This window comes from Physeter macrocephalus, chromosome 12 (assembly GCF_002837175.3).
Source record: "Physeter macrocephalus isolate SW-GA chromosome 12, ASM283717v5, whole genome shotgun sequence".
Lineage (NCBI taxonomy): Eukaryota > Metazoa > Chordata > Mammalia > Artiodactyla > Physeteridae > Physeter > Physeter macrocephalus.
In genome coordinates, this window is record NC_041225.1 from 23,360,909 (window position 1) to 23,374,756 (window position 13,848).

Consider the following 13,848-nt stretch of genomic DNA (forward strand, 5'->3'; position numbering starts at 1 on the left):
AGCCCCCCCCCCCCCCCGCGGATTGGACACGCTCCCCCGCGCCTGCCGGCCACCCACCGTGAGCGGCTCGCCCTGCAGCGCCTGCAGGATGAAGTTGCTGACCACCCGGCCATCGTTCATGTGCATTCGGGGCCCGAAAGTGTTGAAGATCCTGGCCACACGCACCTCCACGCCTTCCTGCAACACAGGAGAGGGTGAGCCCTGCGGCCCCGGCGCCCCACAGATACCTCTGCTCTTCCTTCCGGGCCGCAGGCGCTTCTCCGTCCTGAGGAGTTACTGTGTTCTCTGTAATCAAATCTGGAGGCTGCAAGTTACACCAAACTCACATGAGCCCCGATTCCCACCACCTTGAGGCCCCCGGCATGAAACGTGCTGCGGAAACCTGAGAGACAATGAAAACAGCGCAAGGGGTTAACGATGGGTATACATTTTTTCCCCAGTAAATAAATATCTACTTTCTTAACTAGGACCGTGCTAGGCATCTCTTTCATCATCTCTTTCACGTAATATTTTGTATAAATTTATCACTCAACAGAGATTTAAATGTTAGTGAATGTTTAATAGCTGATTTGAAGAAAAACAAGAGAGCACTTTGTCCTGGGAAAGGAGGGGCAGGTGAGCATTCCGAAAGGGCTACATTGTACCTACTACATCCCCAGTCTCTTCTGCTGGAAAGCTCACCCGTTCAGCGAAAAACCGAAGACAGTCTGGCACCTGATACAGGCTATATTTAGCTAAACAGCCTGGGAAGATGCCGACGTACATTGTTTACAAAAACGGGTGTTCCAGACCTTCCCAGACTTTCCCGCTTGTACTTTTAATGTTTCTATTTTTATTACAGTAAACATCTCTTACTTTTGTAATTGGGGAAAGCATATTTTCAAACATGTAGTCAAGGAAGGTGTATTTTTTAAAACCCCAAAAGCCTTCTGCAAACTATCTTGTTTAATCATCAATTTCACAGACTGCTTTGTCAGTGATAAAAAGTTAAATGTTTCTATCAATCACACTCTGAATCAGCGGACTCTTAGAGCAATCCATCACCCGTCAGACAACAGACGCGCATTTCCGGGTGTCGGAGGGCTGGTGGGGTGGGCGGTGAGCCCCAGGGCTCAGTGGCCAGGCCGCGCTGTCGGTCTCTCCTCACCGGGAAAGCGGGAGGGGGCGGGGCTCGCGTACAAGTCAGCCTCAGCACAGGCCCGGTGATGACAGCTGAGCTGCTGCCGGGGTCCTGCTAGTCGGTACAGTTCTTTCCTGACGCTACGTACCAGAGCCGGTACAGGCTGGGAACCTGAGGGACCCGCAGCTGACGGGGCTGATTTAGCACAGAATTTCTCCACCGTAAGTACGGCGAGTGAACAGCTAGGGGCTGCGGCATCCCTAGGGCGCCACCAGGCCTCCCAGTGGCTGGAGCTGCCAGCCACCTCCGCCCCCAGCGGCCTCCTCTAGGTCTCCACGTGTGCCAATGTGCAGTGGCTGGCAGGTGTGGATCCAGCAGCGCACAGTTAGCTTTCAGAAACCGGAGCTGCCACATTTCTGCCAAGCCCCAGCGAGACGCCATCAAGCCTTCCCATGGGCATTCAGACTCTTAGGCCTAAGATATGAGCTATAATTCCAGGTCCAGGAATAAACCAACCCTGTTCTCTACTGAATTGACCACGGAGCATTTCAAAAACGGGGGGCGGGGCAGGGAGGAGCAGAGATATTGCTCTCACTAGAAAACAGCTCCCAAGTATCCACCTGCCTTTACTTGTTAAGATGAGAAAATCCGAAGTGGGTGAAGGTGGCTTTATTCCAAGGAGAGAGGAAAAGCTCAGCACATTCACAGGGGTCAGGCCACGTGCCGGCAGGGCGCTTGGGGGGCTGTGCTTTGCTCCCCTCCCCCCCTCCCCCAGGAACGCTGGGCTCTGCACACATGAACTGCAGCACAGAGGGACCTGCCTCTTGTGACCTGTCCACCTGGGTCCAGGACCCCAGGGGACGGGCAGCTCCTCCCGACTATCAGGTGCGGCTGACACGTGCTTCCCAGGAGCCCCGGCTCTCAAGCTCGTTCACACCCTCTCCGCTGTGCCAGGCCTGCCCTGAGGGAGGCGCCCAGGACACGTTCGCCTGCAGGGAGCAGGACACACAGAGGGCGGGAAGCCCCCAGAGACGGCAGGCCCCCAGGAGAAGGACACGCCATCCCTCAAGTAAGGGGGTCACGCAGCCCCGAAGGCTGAACCACACGATTCCCCCCGGCCTCTCATAAACATACCTTCGTGGGGTCCGCTCCCCGCGCGGGGACGACACCAAGGCCATTACAGAGGGCAGGGCTCAGCTGCTGAGCAAGACGCCCGAAGGTGCGGGGAAGTGTCCGTTCACGCTGGGTGGTGGCAGAGGCAGGCCACACGGGTTTGGGGACCGCGGGATGCCCGCCTGGCGGTTGCCCTCCACGGTCCCGCCAGACCCTTAACATTCAGACCAGAGTGGTCACCAGGCTCAGCGCACGGCCAGCGGGGAGTGGGCACCAGAAGCAGACCTGGACTGGGGGTTCCAGGCCATGGGCTTAATTAGCCCCCTGGGGTGAACCCCGCTCACTAGACATTTCACGTCCTTTAGCTGCTTGCTGAACACTTGTTAACTAAGGTATAATACGCATACCAGGCGTTTAATTTAAAGTATTCTGATGCCAGAAAATAAAACAAAACCATACCCTCAAGGCCCTGGACTAGAGGCTTTCTGAGTTTCCTTTCTTTCTGCTCTTCGGTCTGTGTTTTTAGGAATGGTAGCCTGTTTCGCAGACCCAGCCCCGTGGGTGGGGCTCAGACCCCTGAGGGTCAGACGCCGGCGGGGCCACGAACTCCAAAGCACACAAGCCCTGACCGCAGCCTTCCGGACAAGTCTGCACGTTTACGAAACCACCACGTCCAAGGGCACGGACGAGCCCAATGTGACTTCTCTGACGAGTTCAAAGTGTTCCTCAAAGATGCGATGCCCTTTGATCCCAACTGCCAGCTCAATCCATCCCCTGGAAGAAGACTCAAGGGAGCCCCTCTTCATGTAAGAAACGTGCCCTAGAAATGTAGCTGCAATGGATTTTTCTGGGAAATCAAATTCTATTTTGAATACATTTTAGGATATTTAATTCACTACAACAAACCCAGAAGGAAAACCTTTAAAATCTTTTATAAAATGTGTATTCATCCCTGGATTTATCTTGTTTACATTCCCAATCCTTATATATTAGATTTATTCAGAGAAAGATACATCCACATTACCACATATGGTCTTTTCAATAAAATGATGATTTATACTTAAGAGGGAACATGCCTTTATGTATTAAAACAAATTAAATTATTAAAATAATTAACTAAAAATATGCCAAAGGCATTCTATTCCACCTGGTTCATCATTTTACTGGCCATTATTTTTTCATTTGCCTCCAGATAGCAAAAACTAACACCCAAAGTTTTGAAGCAGGAGAGCTGGAATACTGAAAATCAGTCGCTCGGCTGTTTGAACTCCAAAGATGGTCTGATCGGGGCCAGCCCAGTGTGGCAGGAGGGGCTCTGACTCACCCCCTGCCGCAGCTAATATAAAACCCAAGTGAAAGAACTGCCCTATTTTTCCCTTCCGCTTATCTCTGAACGGGACCGTGGGTGGTAATATTTTTCCTTCTTGCTTATCTGGGTTTTCTTATTCTCCGTCCTGGCAAAGCAAGCTGCAGTGCGAGAAGCCCAACACCCCTCAGCTGTGGGGTGTCTGCCCTGTGGACAGAGGGGGAAGATGCCCACGGTTCCCGCCCCTCGGCACGACTCGGACAAGCGAGGGACAGAGAGCACAGGCACACCACTGAGCCCGAGCTGTGCTCACAGTCCTGGACGCACAGCCCTCCCTAGAAGGGGACACAGTACGTGTAACATGAAGAACAAGGTTTGTTATGCGAGGTTTGAAGCTCACGCTGGGCCTTCCTCAAGGCCACTCAGAACCGGGCGAGACCACAGGGACCTCCACCCAGGCCCAGGCGCCCAGCCCTGCTGGCCTCCATCAGCCCGTTGGCCTTGCAGCCACCAGAACCAGACAGGACTCCGCCAGCCACGGGGCCAGAGGCACGGTCACTCCCGGACCTGAGGGCCAGCCAGCAAGAGTGGGTGAGGGCCAGTGGGGGAGCGGGACCCACACCCGCCTCCAAGGCCACAGGGGCAGGCCTTCCACGGTGCATTTCCAGAGGCCCGGACGGCGCTGCTCACCTGGGCAGACGGGAGTCCTGGGGCAGGTGTGCCGAGCAGAACCCACAGGTTACGCGGTGCCGCTGGCCTAGACCCGAGCTTCGCAAAAGGTGCGGAGCCTGTGTCCGAAAGCAACCCTCGGACCTGACACCGTGACGGGGAGCAGTCTGTGCACCGTCCCCAGTGAGAAGCCCACCGTCACCCGGGCCACCAGGTGACTTTTGCACACAGGTGACATCATCTGCGGGGCCCCTGGTGGGAAGCCCAGGCAGACGGCCCCCGCAGCAGAGGCATTCTGCAGCGGGCGACACCCTCCCGACGGCCACCGAGGGCCGCACACGGGGCTCCTGGAGGATACATTTCGGGGAGCACCACCTGTGCGTGCCTCTCCCGAGACCTGTGTGAGCAGAAATGCAAACGCTGACGGTCCCCAGGTGCGGAGGGAGCCGTGATCCTGCGCTCACGAGCTGGACGGCGCTTACAGACCCCGGGTCAGCACACGCGCAGACGAACCCACACCCTGGGTCCTGGCGTCCAGTCAGTGCTCGATAAACGCTGGCTACGCTGTTACCAAACACCATAGTTGTCATGAGCTCATACCTTAAGGTAATATGAATGCCTATAACATTAAGTTACACTACTCATCACTTAATAAGAACCAGAAGTTCAATAAAAAATGTCCTACTTGCCCGCCAGCTTTACCTACACAAAAACTCACTAAGAAATACACCCACAGACTGAAAGCAAAACAGCCGAGAACCCTACTGATTTATGTCCCCTCACACACCCGAGTTACTTTTCTTAGGCACCAACATACACAGAGGCTGTTCTGTGTACCTGGGAGACCATCTTATTAAACTTTTGGGTCAAGATATTCTGGGCTCCAAAATAATATAGTTTGTCTTTTCTAAAACTGATTAAAATAAATTGGATACTACAAGCCAACTGCCCAAAGTGGCTTAGAAAACAATCAGTTCTGCTCCTGGCCAAGAAATAAAGCAGAAAAACCTAAATATCAATACCTACCTCAGCCCAAGATTATTTTGTGGGTCGTCAATATTGGTATTTCATTAAAAATATAAGAGAAAAAAGTCTCTGCCAAGTGCCCTCCAAAAAACAAACAAGGCACTCAGCGCGCGCCCCCAGCCCAGCCATAAGCTCTCAGCACTGGGTACCCAGGCAGGGTCCCCCATCACACAAAGCCCGTGGCCAGCTGACCTCCGAGCTGGCCGGCAGGAGGAACCCTCGGCCTGAGAAGGCTGCTCCAGGATGGACGCTTGCTTGTCTCTGAGTCCCAGAGTGTGGCCACCACACCTCTGTCAGCAGCCTGTCCTGGAACAACCCCCGTCCACAGTTATTCACCTACACGTCCCTCCAAGGGCGTGTCTGTGGGGGTCCCAGAGCTGGTCAAGCACAATGGATGGCCTGGCTGGGCCCCATCTGGACGTCTGATTGGCCCCTGCACAGCCCTCAGGCAGGCAGGACAGGGCCCTGTGACCGATGGGTCACGTCTCCGGAGTAGACAGTGGGGAGCCAGGTGGGAACCCAGACCCCCGCCTCTCGGCTGTAGGCTCTACCTGCTCCAGCGTGGAGGTGAGCAAATCTGTAACTTGGAAAGATCCACAGGCAAGCCCCAGCACGGCCGTGATTAAGGAAGCAGGGAATCAGAGTAAGTATAAATAACCATCCCTGAAGAGATCTATATTAAAGCCAGAATGAATTATACCCATTAGAAAACAGAAAGAAAGGTTAAAAAAAAAAAAAATTCCACCGATTCGGAGGCTGTGGGAAAACAGAGGAACTTATTAACTGCTGGTGGGTGATCAGGCATAAGGCTGACCCCAGTCGGGTATTCCAAACCTAAGGCGTCATCCCTGGAAATCATTTTTCACAAAAGGAGACACAGGGGGAAAGCTGCTGATGGCACCACTAATTTATGACAGTAGGAAACTGGGGAAACACCCACCCCCGGGCAGGGTCAGTCACGGCGCTCTGTTCCAGCACAGTCCTGGTCTACACCGCCAGCCCCGGAGCCGGGTTGGATACCTGCTTCATGTAGGCATAGCACATGGTCTCGGCGACGCGCTTGCCTTCGTCGTAGCAGGCTCGGGGTCCTATGGGATTCACGTGGCCCCAGTAATCCTCGGTTTGAGGGTGGACTTCAGGGTCTGCGGGGGGTGGGGAACAATAAGGAAGTGCTTTCAGAGTCTCCCTTTGTTCACGTTCATACACTTTACGAACAATGGATACTGATGGTGCAAAAGGGAGCTTGGGAAAGACCAAGGTGAACCTCTCACCTGGAGAGATACTTATCAGAGGAGCACCCCTCGGGCCACCGCTAGTCCAGCGGGACACGCTATTCTGACCGCTCGTATCAGTGAGGACAGTTTTTACAGGAAAAAAAATTAATTAAGAGCGCAAAGTCTCTCGATTTTAAGTCTCCTCCCTCCCATTACTATACAGGCTCAATTAAACATCTATGTGAAAAGACACAGGGTCCGATTTCACATTTATAAAATATAGAATTTTATAAAGCATGGATTTATTGAAAACATTTTAAGAGCCTCTCTCTGGAACACAATGGCTTTCACCTGTGCTGTCACCAGAACCACCTGACAGCCTCAGTGACACACCTGAGGCCCTGGTCGGCCCTGGTCGTCTAAGCACAAGCATGCAATGCAAAGAGCTCTTTCCCCAGCATGCACTGTGTACTTCCCAACGCCTGTTTTTTTTGGGGTGTAAATCAATCACACTTTAAGATGTATCACAGGAATGGACTATTTAAAGAAACCTAGTCACAAATTATTTTTAAAAATATTATCTTGACTTTTTTTTTTTTCTTTTTTTTGGCTGCGTTGGGTCTTTGTTGCTGTGCGCGGGCTTTCTCTAGTTGCGGCGAGCGGAGGCTACTCTTCATTGCGGTGCGCGGGCTTCTCATTGCAGTGGCTTCTCTTGTTGCAGAGCACAGGCTGTAGGTGGGCGGGCTTCAGTAGTTGTGGCACGTGAGCTCAGTAGTTGTGGCTCACAGGCTCTAGAGCGCAGGCTCAGTAGTTGTGGCTCATGGGCTTAGATGCTCTGCGGCATGTGGGATCTTCCCGGACCAGGGCTGGAACCCGCGTCCCCTGCATTGGCAGGCTTATTCCTAACCACTGCACCACCAGGGAAGTCCCTAGTTACAAATTCTTTTTTTTTTTTAAACACAAGTGCATTTTTGGAATCAATTAATACCTGATTTATCCGGTACAGCAGGAATTTTACACAACTATGCTATAAAATGCATAAATCTTTGCCAAGAAACCTGGATAAGGTTCACCAGCCCCACGTCATAATTCCTTTCTGCTTATGTCAGAGCTGAAGCTCGTGGGCATAACGGGACGTGAGCTGGGACAGGACGGGACCCAGACCTCTGCAGCTGCTGCTGTGCTTCAAGTTCCCTGACAAGCAGAACAGCTCAGAGGCAAACAGGCCCCAAAAGAAGAAACCAGCGACGGGACTTCACGTGGATGTGCTGATGACGCGAGACCTCCTCGGGGATGTCTGCCGAGGGCGGGGCAAGCTGGACTCCCAGAGGGAGACCCTGAGCGTGGCAAAGGACCAGAAAGAGAAAGGTGGTCACAGGCACCACCCCCCGACTGGTACCGTCCACGACACACAAAACCACCTTGCTACGACAGAAGCGAGGGTGCAGAGGGACACCTCGTCTGGACTCTGTGTCCCCTGTTCAGCATCAGGGAGGCCGGCAGACCAGGCACGGAACCCACAGGAGGTGGATGCCTGCAGACCGGGGCTGGCGGGGCCTCCCTGAGTTACCCCAACGTCACTCACAAGCCCTGAAGACCGCGAGCTGCCGTCAGAGATGCAATGCTGAGTGGAGGGGGGGGGGGGGGGGCGTGGGAAAGACATCAGGGGCCTGGACGGGTGCCGCCAGCGCTCTGGGACGGGGATAAGGGTGCAGCCCCGACAGCGTCGGCACCGACGCTGCCGGGACACGTGACAAAATGGGCCGCCTGGTGCCACTCGGGGACCCGCTGGGCCTCTGCAGAGGCTGGAAGCGGGGAGCAGGGGGACGGGGAATAAAGGTCCCCTGCCTGCCCCGCTCCCAGAGCCGAGGGGGAGCAGGTGGGAGGGGGCGGTGGGTGCTTTGCCTTCCCACGGGGGTGGGGCAGAGAGCAGAACTGCGTCAGTGGAATTGCTGCCTCTATGGGTTTTTTTCCATCTGGTTCCCTTATTGTTTATTTTTTTTAAAAAGGCATCTCTTCCCATGTTGCCTTCTCACTTCCTTTCCACGACAGTAACGCAAGGAGAAAATCGCATCGCATTAGCACCTGGCTTCTGCTGCGTCAACTAAGCAGTTCTCCAGAACCCTGCGGCCAGCTGGCGGGGCTGAGCAGGAAGCCCCGTGAGTGGACAGGTGGTCCTCAGCCCGCTCCGGACGCTCACTTCCTCAAGGCCTGCGGAGGGCAAAGCAGGCGCCTGGGTTTTCTGCCTCCACCTACTTAAGACTCTTCCAGAACCCATCCTCCTACAGGTGAGGCAACCAGCACGCGCCTCCCCACCGAGCAGGCTCTAAAGCCGACCCCTGAGCTCCCGGCGGGGTTGGGGGGACCCTGCTCTCACTGGAGCAAACGCTCCAGCTAAACTGGCCAAGTCCCCAAGGATCTGACTTCCGGGGCACCTGTGGAGCAAAGACACTTGTGGATCGGTAAGTGGCGGGTGCTCTCGGGCAAAGTGACACGACACCGTCCTCAGGGGCTGGTCCTTCAGCAGGAGAGAAAGGCCTGCCCGCCGGAGGAGGGAGCCCCTTGCTGCCATCTGCTGGAGAGCAAGAGCCAGCCGGGCCTTCCTGGAAATGGAGTCCAGACTCACTGGTCCCTTCTCCGCCTGAGATGGGATGCAACCGTCCAGGGGGCCGGAGCGACACCCACTCACCTCCGTACACCTCCGAGGTGGAGGCCAGGAGCAGACGGGCTCCGACTCGCTTTGCCAGCCCTGCAGAGAGACACACACCAGGACACCATCACCTTCAGGGAACAAGGAAAACACATGTGCACACGCTCATTTCTGTAGCCAATTTAAGCATTTTTTTTTAGCATTAACTGGATCTGATCATCCGTGCATCTTCAGTTACCCACTCTTATTGCATCTACTTTGGAACCAAAGTTAAAATAGTAAGGAAAGCACGAATGAACCTCCAGAAGCACAGTGTTTAGCTGGACACTTGTAACTATAAGCAGGGCCAAATGCAGAGTCTGTGGGTTCACTGTGCTTCATGACGTGAGTAGTTTCATAAGGATTCCTTCGCCCGAACGTACCACCCGGTATTTCATCAGGTAACTCTGCCCCACCCCCGCAGGGAGAAGGCGAGGCCCCTCGAACCTTAGCCCCCGCCACCGTCCCCCTCAATGGTCGGCCTCCTGCCCCCACTCCCCACACGCCCCAGGCATCTCCGACTGCCCCCGAGCCCGTCTCCCGTCCGGGCACCTCTGCCCCGCACCCTCCCTCCTTTGAGGTCCGGCTTCCAGAGCATCTTCTCCAGAGCCACTGGCCACACCCTCATCCTGCTCTGAACCCTCCCCGGCTCACCCGCCTCCATGCAGAACGGACTAGAGCATCGTCACCTGCAGTGCTCAGGTGAGTCCTCCAGACGCTCTCACAGTCCCAACACAGCAGGCCCAGCCCCGGAGAAGCCCACTGCCTGCACTCAACCCCCCGCTTCCCAAACGACTCCCCCTCGGAGCCTCTGTGCGCAGACGCCACGGGATGAAGGGCCGGCCGCTGCTCAGGGCAAAGGGCCAACTCGGGCCGGCAGGTGCACGGGAGGGAGAGGCTCAGGGCGCACGCCAGCTGCGGGCATCCTGGGAGTGTCGGGGGGCGGGACAGAAGGGTCCCAGCGTGGGTGTACAGGAGCCGCTGGCGGAGCCCTGAGGGCGCACAGCAAGAACAGAGAGCAGCACTGGTGAAGGTGCAGACGCCACGACGAGCCTGAGGAAGACAACGGCCAAAGCACTGCAGCTGAGGCGGAATCTACAGGCTGCCGGCGCTGCAGGCCCGGCTCCCGTGTGCCCACCGCACAGGTGCCGGCCAGCTGGGCCCCGCCAGACCCCCTGCTGCACAGACGCTGGGAGCCACGAAGGACCCTGAGATCACGGTAACAATGTGCGAGGCCGGCACGTCATCACAGCCGGGATACTGACAGGGACCGGCACAGAACACCCCTCACCACGAGGCCCCTCCTGGGGCGAGGCCGGCGTTTGCACTGAAACTGGACACGGTTTCACCAAGACGCAGCCACGCTCCGGGCCGGCATGGGGTGACGCCGCCGAGGGAGGGCCCCCCAGGCTCAGAGCACCCGCCCCGAGTGCGGAAGAGCCAGTGACACCGCACCCAGCTCAGAAAATCGAGTCCCACTGGGTCTCCTTCCAGCCTGGCCACTGTCCCCCTGCAGCCTTTGTCCGTGTCGCCCCTGGAAGACCCTTCCCCACACCCCATTCAGTCCCCTCCAGGCCGCCTTCACTCGTGGTTCCAGCCCCAGCCCGAGCCTCCCCCCCCCGGAGCTCTAAGGGCACTACTTCAGGGCGCCTGCTCTGGGAACCTCTGTCCCCCATGGTCGCCAAGCCCGAGCGTAACCCTCATCTGAGCACCCCCAGTGCACAGGACGGGTGGGAGGCAAGTCGTCTTTCTAAACTCCTCCGTGCACAGGAGCTGTTCGCGCACTGCCTCCGGCTCTGTGTGGAGGAGGGGCCGGGCCGCCGGAGCGAGGGGGCAGGCGCTGACGGGGCATCTCCACCAGGCGCACCTGTGAGCAGACAGCAAGAACAGAGAGCAGCACTGGTGAAGGTGCAGACGCCACGACGAGCCTGAGGAAGACAACGGCCAAAGCACTGCAGCTGAGGCGGAATCTACAGGCTGCCGGCGCTGCAGGCCCGGCTCCCGTGTGCCCACCGCACAGGTGCCGGCCAGCTGGGCCCCGCCAGACCCCCTGCTGCACAGACGCTGGGAGCCACGAAGGACCCTGAGATCACGGTAACAATGTGCGAGGCCGGCACGTCATCACAGCCGGGATACTGACAGGGACCGGCACAGAACACCCCTCACCACGAGGCCCCTCCTGGGGCGAGGCCGGCGTTTGCACTGAAACTGGACACGGTTTCACCAAGACGCAGCCACGCTCCGGGCCGGCATGGGGTGACGCCGCCGAGGGAGGGCCCCCCAGGCTCAGAGCACCCGCCCCGAGTGCGGAAGAGCCAGTGACACCGCACCCAGCTCAGAAAATCGAGTCCCACTGGGTCTCCTTCCAGCCTGGCCACTGTCCCCCTGCAGCCTTTGTCCGTGTCGCCCCTGGAAGACCCTTCCCCACACCCCATTCAGTCCCCTCCAGGCCGCCTTCACTCGTGGTTCCAGCCCCAGCCCGAGCCTCCCCCCCCCGGAGCTCTAAGGGCACTACTTCAGGGCGCCTGCTCTGGGAACCTCTGTCCCCCATGGTCGCCAAGCCCGAGCGTAACCCTCATCTGAGCACCCCCAGTGCACAGGACGGGTGGGAGGCAAGTCGTCTTTCTAAACTCCTCCGTGCACAGGAGCTGTTCGCGCACTGCCTCCGGCTCTGTGTGGAGGAGGGGCCGGGCCGCCGGAGCGAGGGGGCAGGCGCTGACGGGGCATCTCCACCAGGCGCACCTGTGAGCACAATCGGGCTCTGTTCCGTCTGCAGGCCACGCCCTCTCCGGATCAGGGGGATGACCCTTCCCTTCCCGCACAGCCTCCCCCGAGGGCTTAGTGTAAGAGACGGAGCGCCCACGCCCACCGCCCTTCACGCCTGTCTCCCAGCTTCGCTCAAACTAAAATGCAGCGCTCTTCCCCAAACCCATTTACGGAACCTGTCTTAACTGTTCCTTTATTAAATCCACTTTTCACTTGACATTTAAAGAAGCGGTTCCTCTCTTCCGCTTTGCACCTAACCCAAGCCCCTGGTTTTCTACACCTGTGGGAACAGAAGCGCCTGATTTCAATCACCCGCGTGTACACGGCCCAGTCTCTGGGTCTCAGGCCATCGGCCTGTGGGCTCGCACGGGCGGCCACCTGGGACGGTGCTCACGCTCTCGTCTCCCACTTCCAGGGCGAGTCCTGCGGTCAGTGCAGAGCCAAGAGCTCAGTTTCCACCACCCCGTGAGGGGCGCTCTCCCCATCCTCCCAGGGGCAGCACCCAAACCGCGTGGGCTCAGCCCACCCGCCCCATCTCGGATCAGAGCCGCCGAGGCACACGCGCCACGCGTCCCAGAAGGCGCGGGGGGGTGGGGCGCTCGGGGGCCAGGGGACGTCACTACCGACCCCCATGACGAGCTCTGATGGCAAACCAAGTCACACCAAGGGCACGGACGGAGACGGGGGTGGGGGCGCTGGCCGAAGACCAAGATCAAACTGGAAGAGAACGGTCAGTGACGGACGCTGGACCAGACACTCCGACGGCAGCTGCAAAGCGGGGGGGGGGGGGGGCACTCACCGGTTTCACCAAGACGCAGCCACGCTCCGGGCCGGCATGGGGTGACGCCGCCGAGGGAGGGCCCCCCAGGCTCAGAGCACCCGCCCCGAGTGCGGAAGAGCCAGTGACACCGCACCCAGCTCAGAAAATCGAGTCCCACTGGGTCTCCTTCCAGCCTGGCCACTGTCCCCCTGCAGCCTTTGTCCGTGTCGCCCCTGGAAGACCCTTCCCCACACCCCATTCAGTCCCCTCCAGGCCGCCTTCACTCGTGGTTCCAGCCCCAGCCCGAGCCTCCCCCCCCCGGAGCTCTAAGGGCACTACTTCAGGGCGCCTGCTCTGGGAACCTCTGTCCCCCATGGTCGCCAAGCCCGAGCGTAACCCTCATCTGAGCACCCCCAGTGCACAGGACGGGTGGGAGGCAAGTCGTCTTTCTAAACTCCTCCGTGCACAGGAGCTGTTCGCGCACTGCCTCCGGCTCTGTGTGGAGGAGGGGCCGGGCCGCCGGAGCGAGGGGGCAGGCGCTGACGGGGCATCTCCACCAGGCGCACCTGTGAGCACAATCGGGCTCTGTTCCGTCTGCAGGCCACGCCCTCTCCGGATCAGGGGGATGACCCTTCCCTTCCCGCACAGCCTCCCCCGAGGGCTTAGTGTAAGAGACGGAGCGCCCACGCCCACCGCCCTTCACGCCTGTCTCCCAGCTTCGCTCAAACTAAAATGCAGCGCTCTTCCCCAAACCCATTTACGGAACCTGTCTTAACTGTTCCTTTATTAAATCCACTTTTCACTTGACATTTAAAGAAGCGGTTCCTCTCTTCCGCTTTGCACCTAACCCAAGCCCCTGGTTTTCTACACCTGTGGGAACAGAAGCGCCTGATTTCAATCACCCGCGTGTACACGGCCCAGTCTCTGGGTCTCAGGCCATCGGCCTGTGGGCTCGCACGGGCGGCCACCTGGGACGGTGCTCACGCTCTCGTCTCCCACTTCCAGGGCGAGTCCTGCGGTCAGTGCAGAGCCAAGAGCTCAGTTTCCACCACCCCGTGAGGGGCGCTCTCCCCATCCTCCCAGGGGCAGCACCCAAACCGCGTGGGCTCAGCCCACCCGCCCCATCTCGGATCAGAGCCGCCGAGGCACACGCGCCACGCGTCCCAGAAGGCGCGGGGGGGTGGG

The 13,848-nt window shown here is 58.0% G+C and overlaps 2 protein-coding genes across 11 annotated transcripts in view; one reads left to right on the forward strand and one right to left on the reverse strand.

Moving 5' to 3' along the window:
• The window catches only part of UXS1 (UDP-glucuronate decarboxylase 1), an 84,546-nt gene that overhangs the window by 9,999 nt on the left and 60,699 nt on the right, over positions 1–13,848 (reverse strand). For all 9 annotated transcript variants that reach the window (XM_024116590.3, XM_024116591.3, XM_028497187.2 and 6 more), the window contains 3 exons: positions 9,138–9,197; positions 6,255–6,376; positions 58–177 (listed from right to left, as the gene is read on the reverse strand). In XM_024116590.3, coding sequence (XP_023972358.1) covers positions 58–177; positions 6,255–6,376; positions 9,138–9,197 — 302 coding nt within the window. The remainder of the gene's footprint in view (positions 1–57; positions 178–6,254; positions 6,377–9,137; positions 9,198–13,848) is intronic.
• On the forward strand, positions 1,013–6,246 carry LOC114487406 (uncharacterized). 2 transcript variants are annotated; one of them, XM_028497192.1, is made up of 3 exons: positions 1,763–2,189; positions 2,760–3,039; positions 3,697–6,246. In XM_028497192.1, the coding sequence occupies exons 1-3, from the start codon at positions 1,916–1,918 to the stop codon at positions 3,833–3,835; spliced, it is 693 nt and encodes a 230-aa protein (XP_028352993.1). In that variant the 5' UTR covers positions 1,763–1,915; the 3' UTR covers positions 3,836–6,246. The 2 variants fall into 2 exon arrangements, 1 of the variants encoding a protein (XP_028352993.1); XR_003682472.1 differs by lacking the exons at positions 1,763–2,189; positions 3,697–6,246 and adding an exon at positions 1,013–1,341 and having other exon boundaries at positions 2,760–3,231.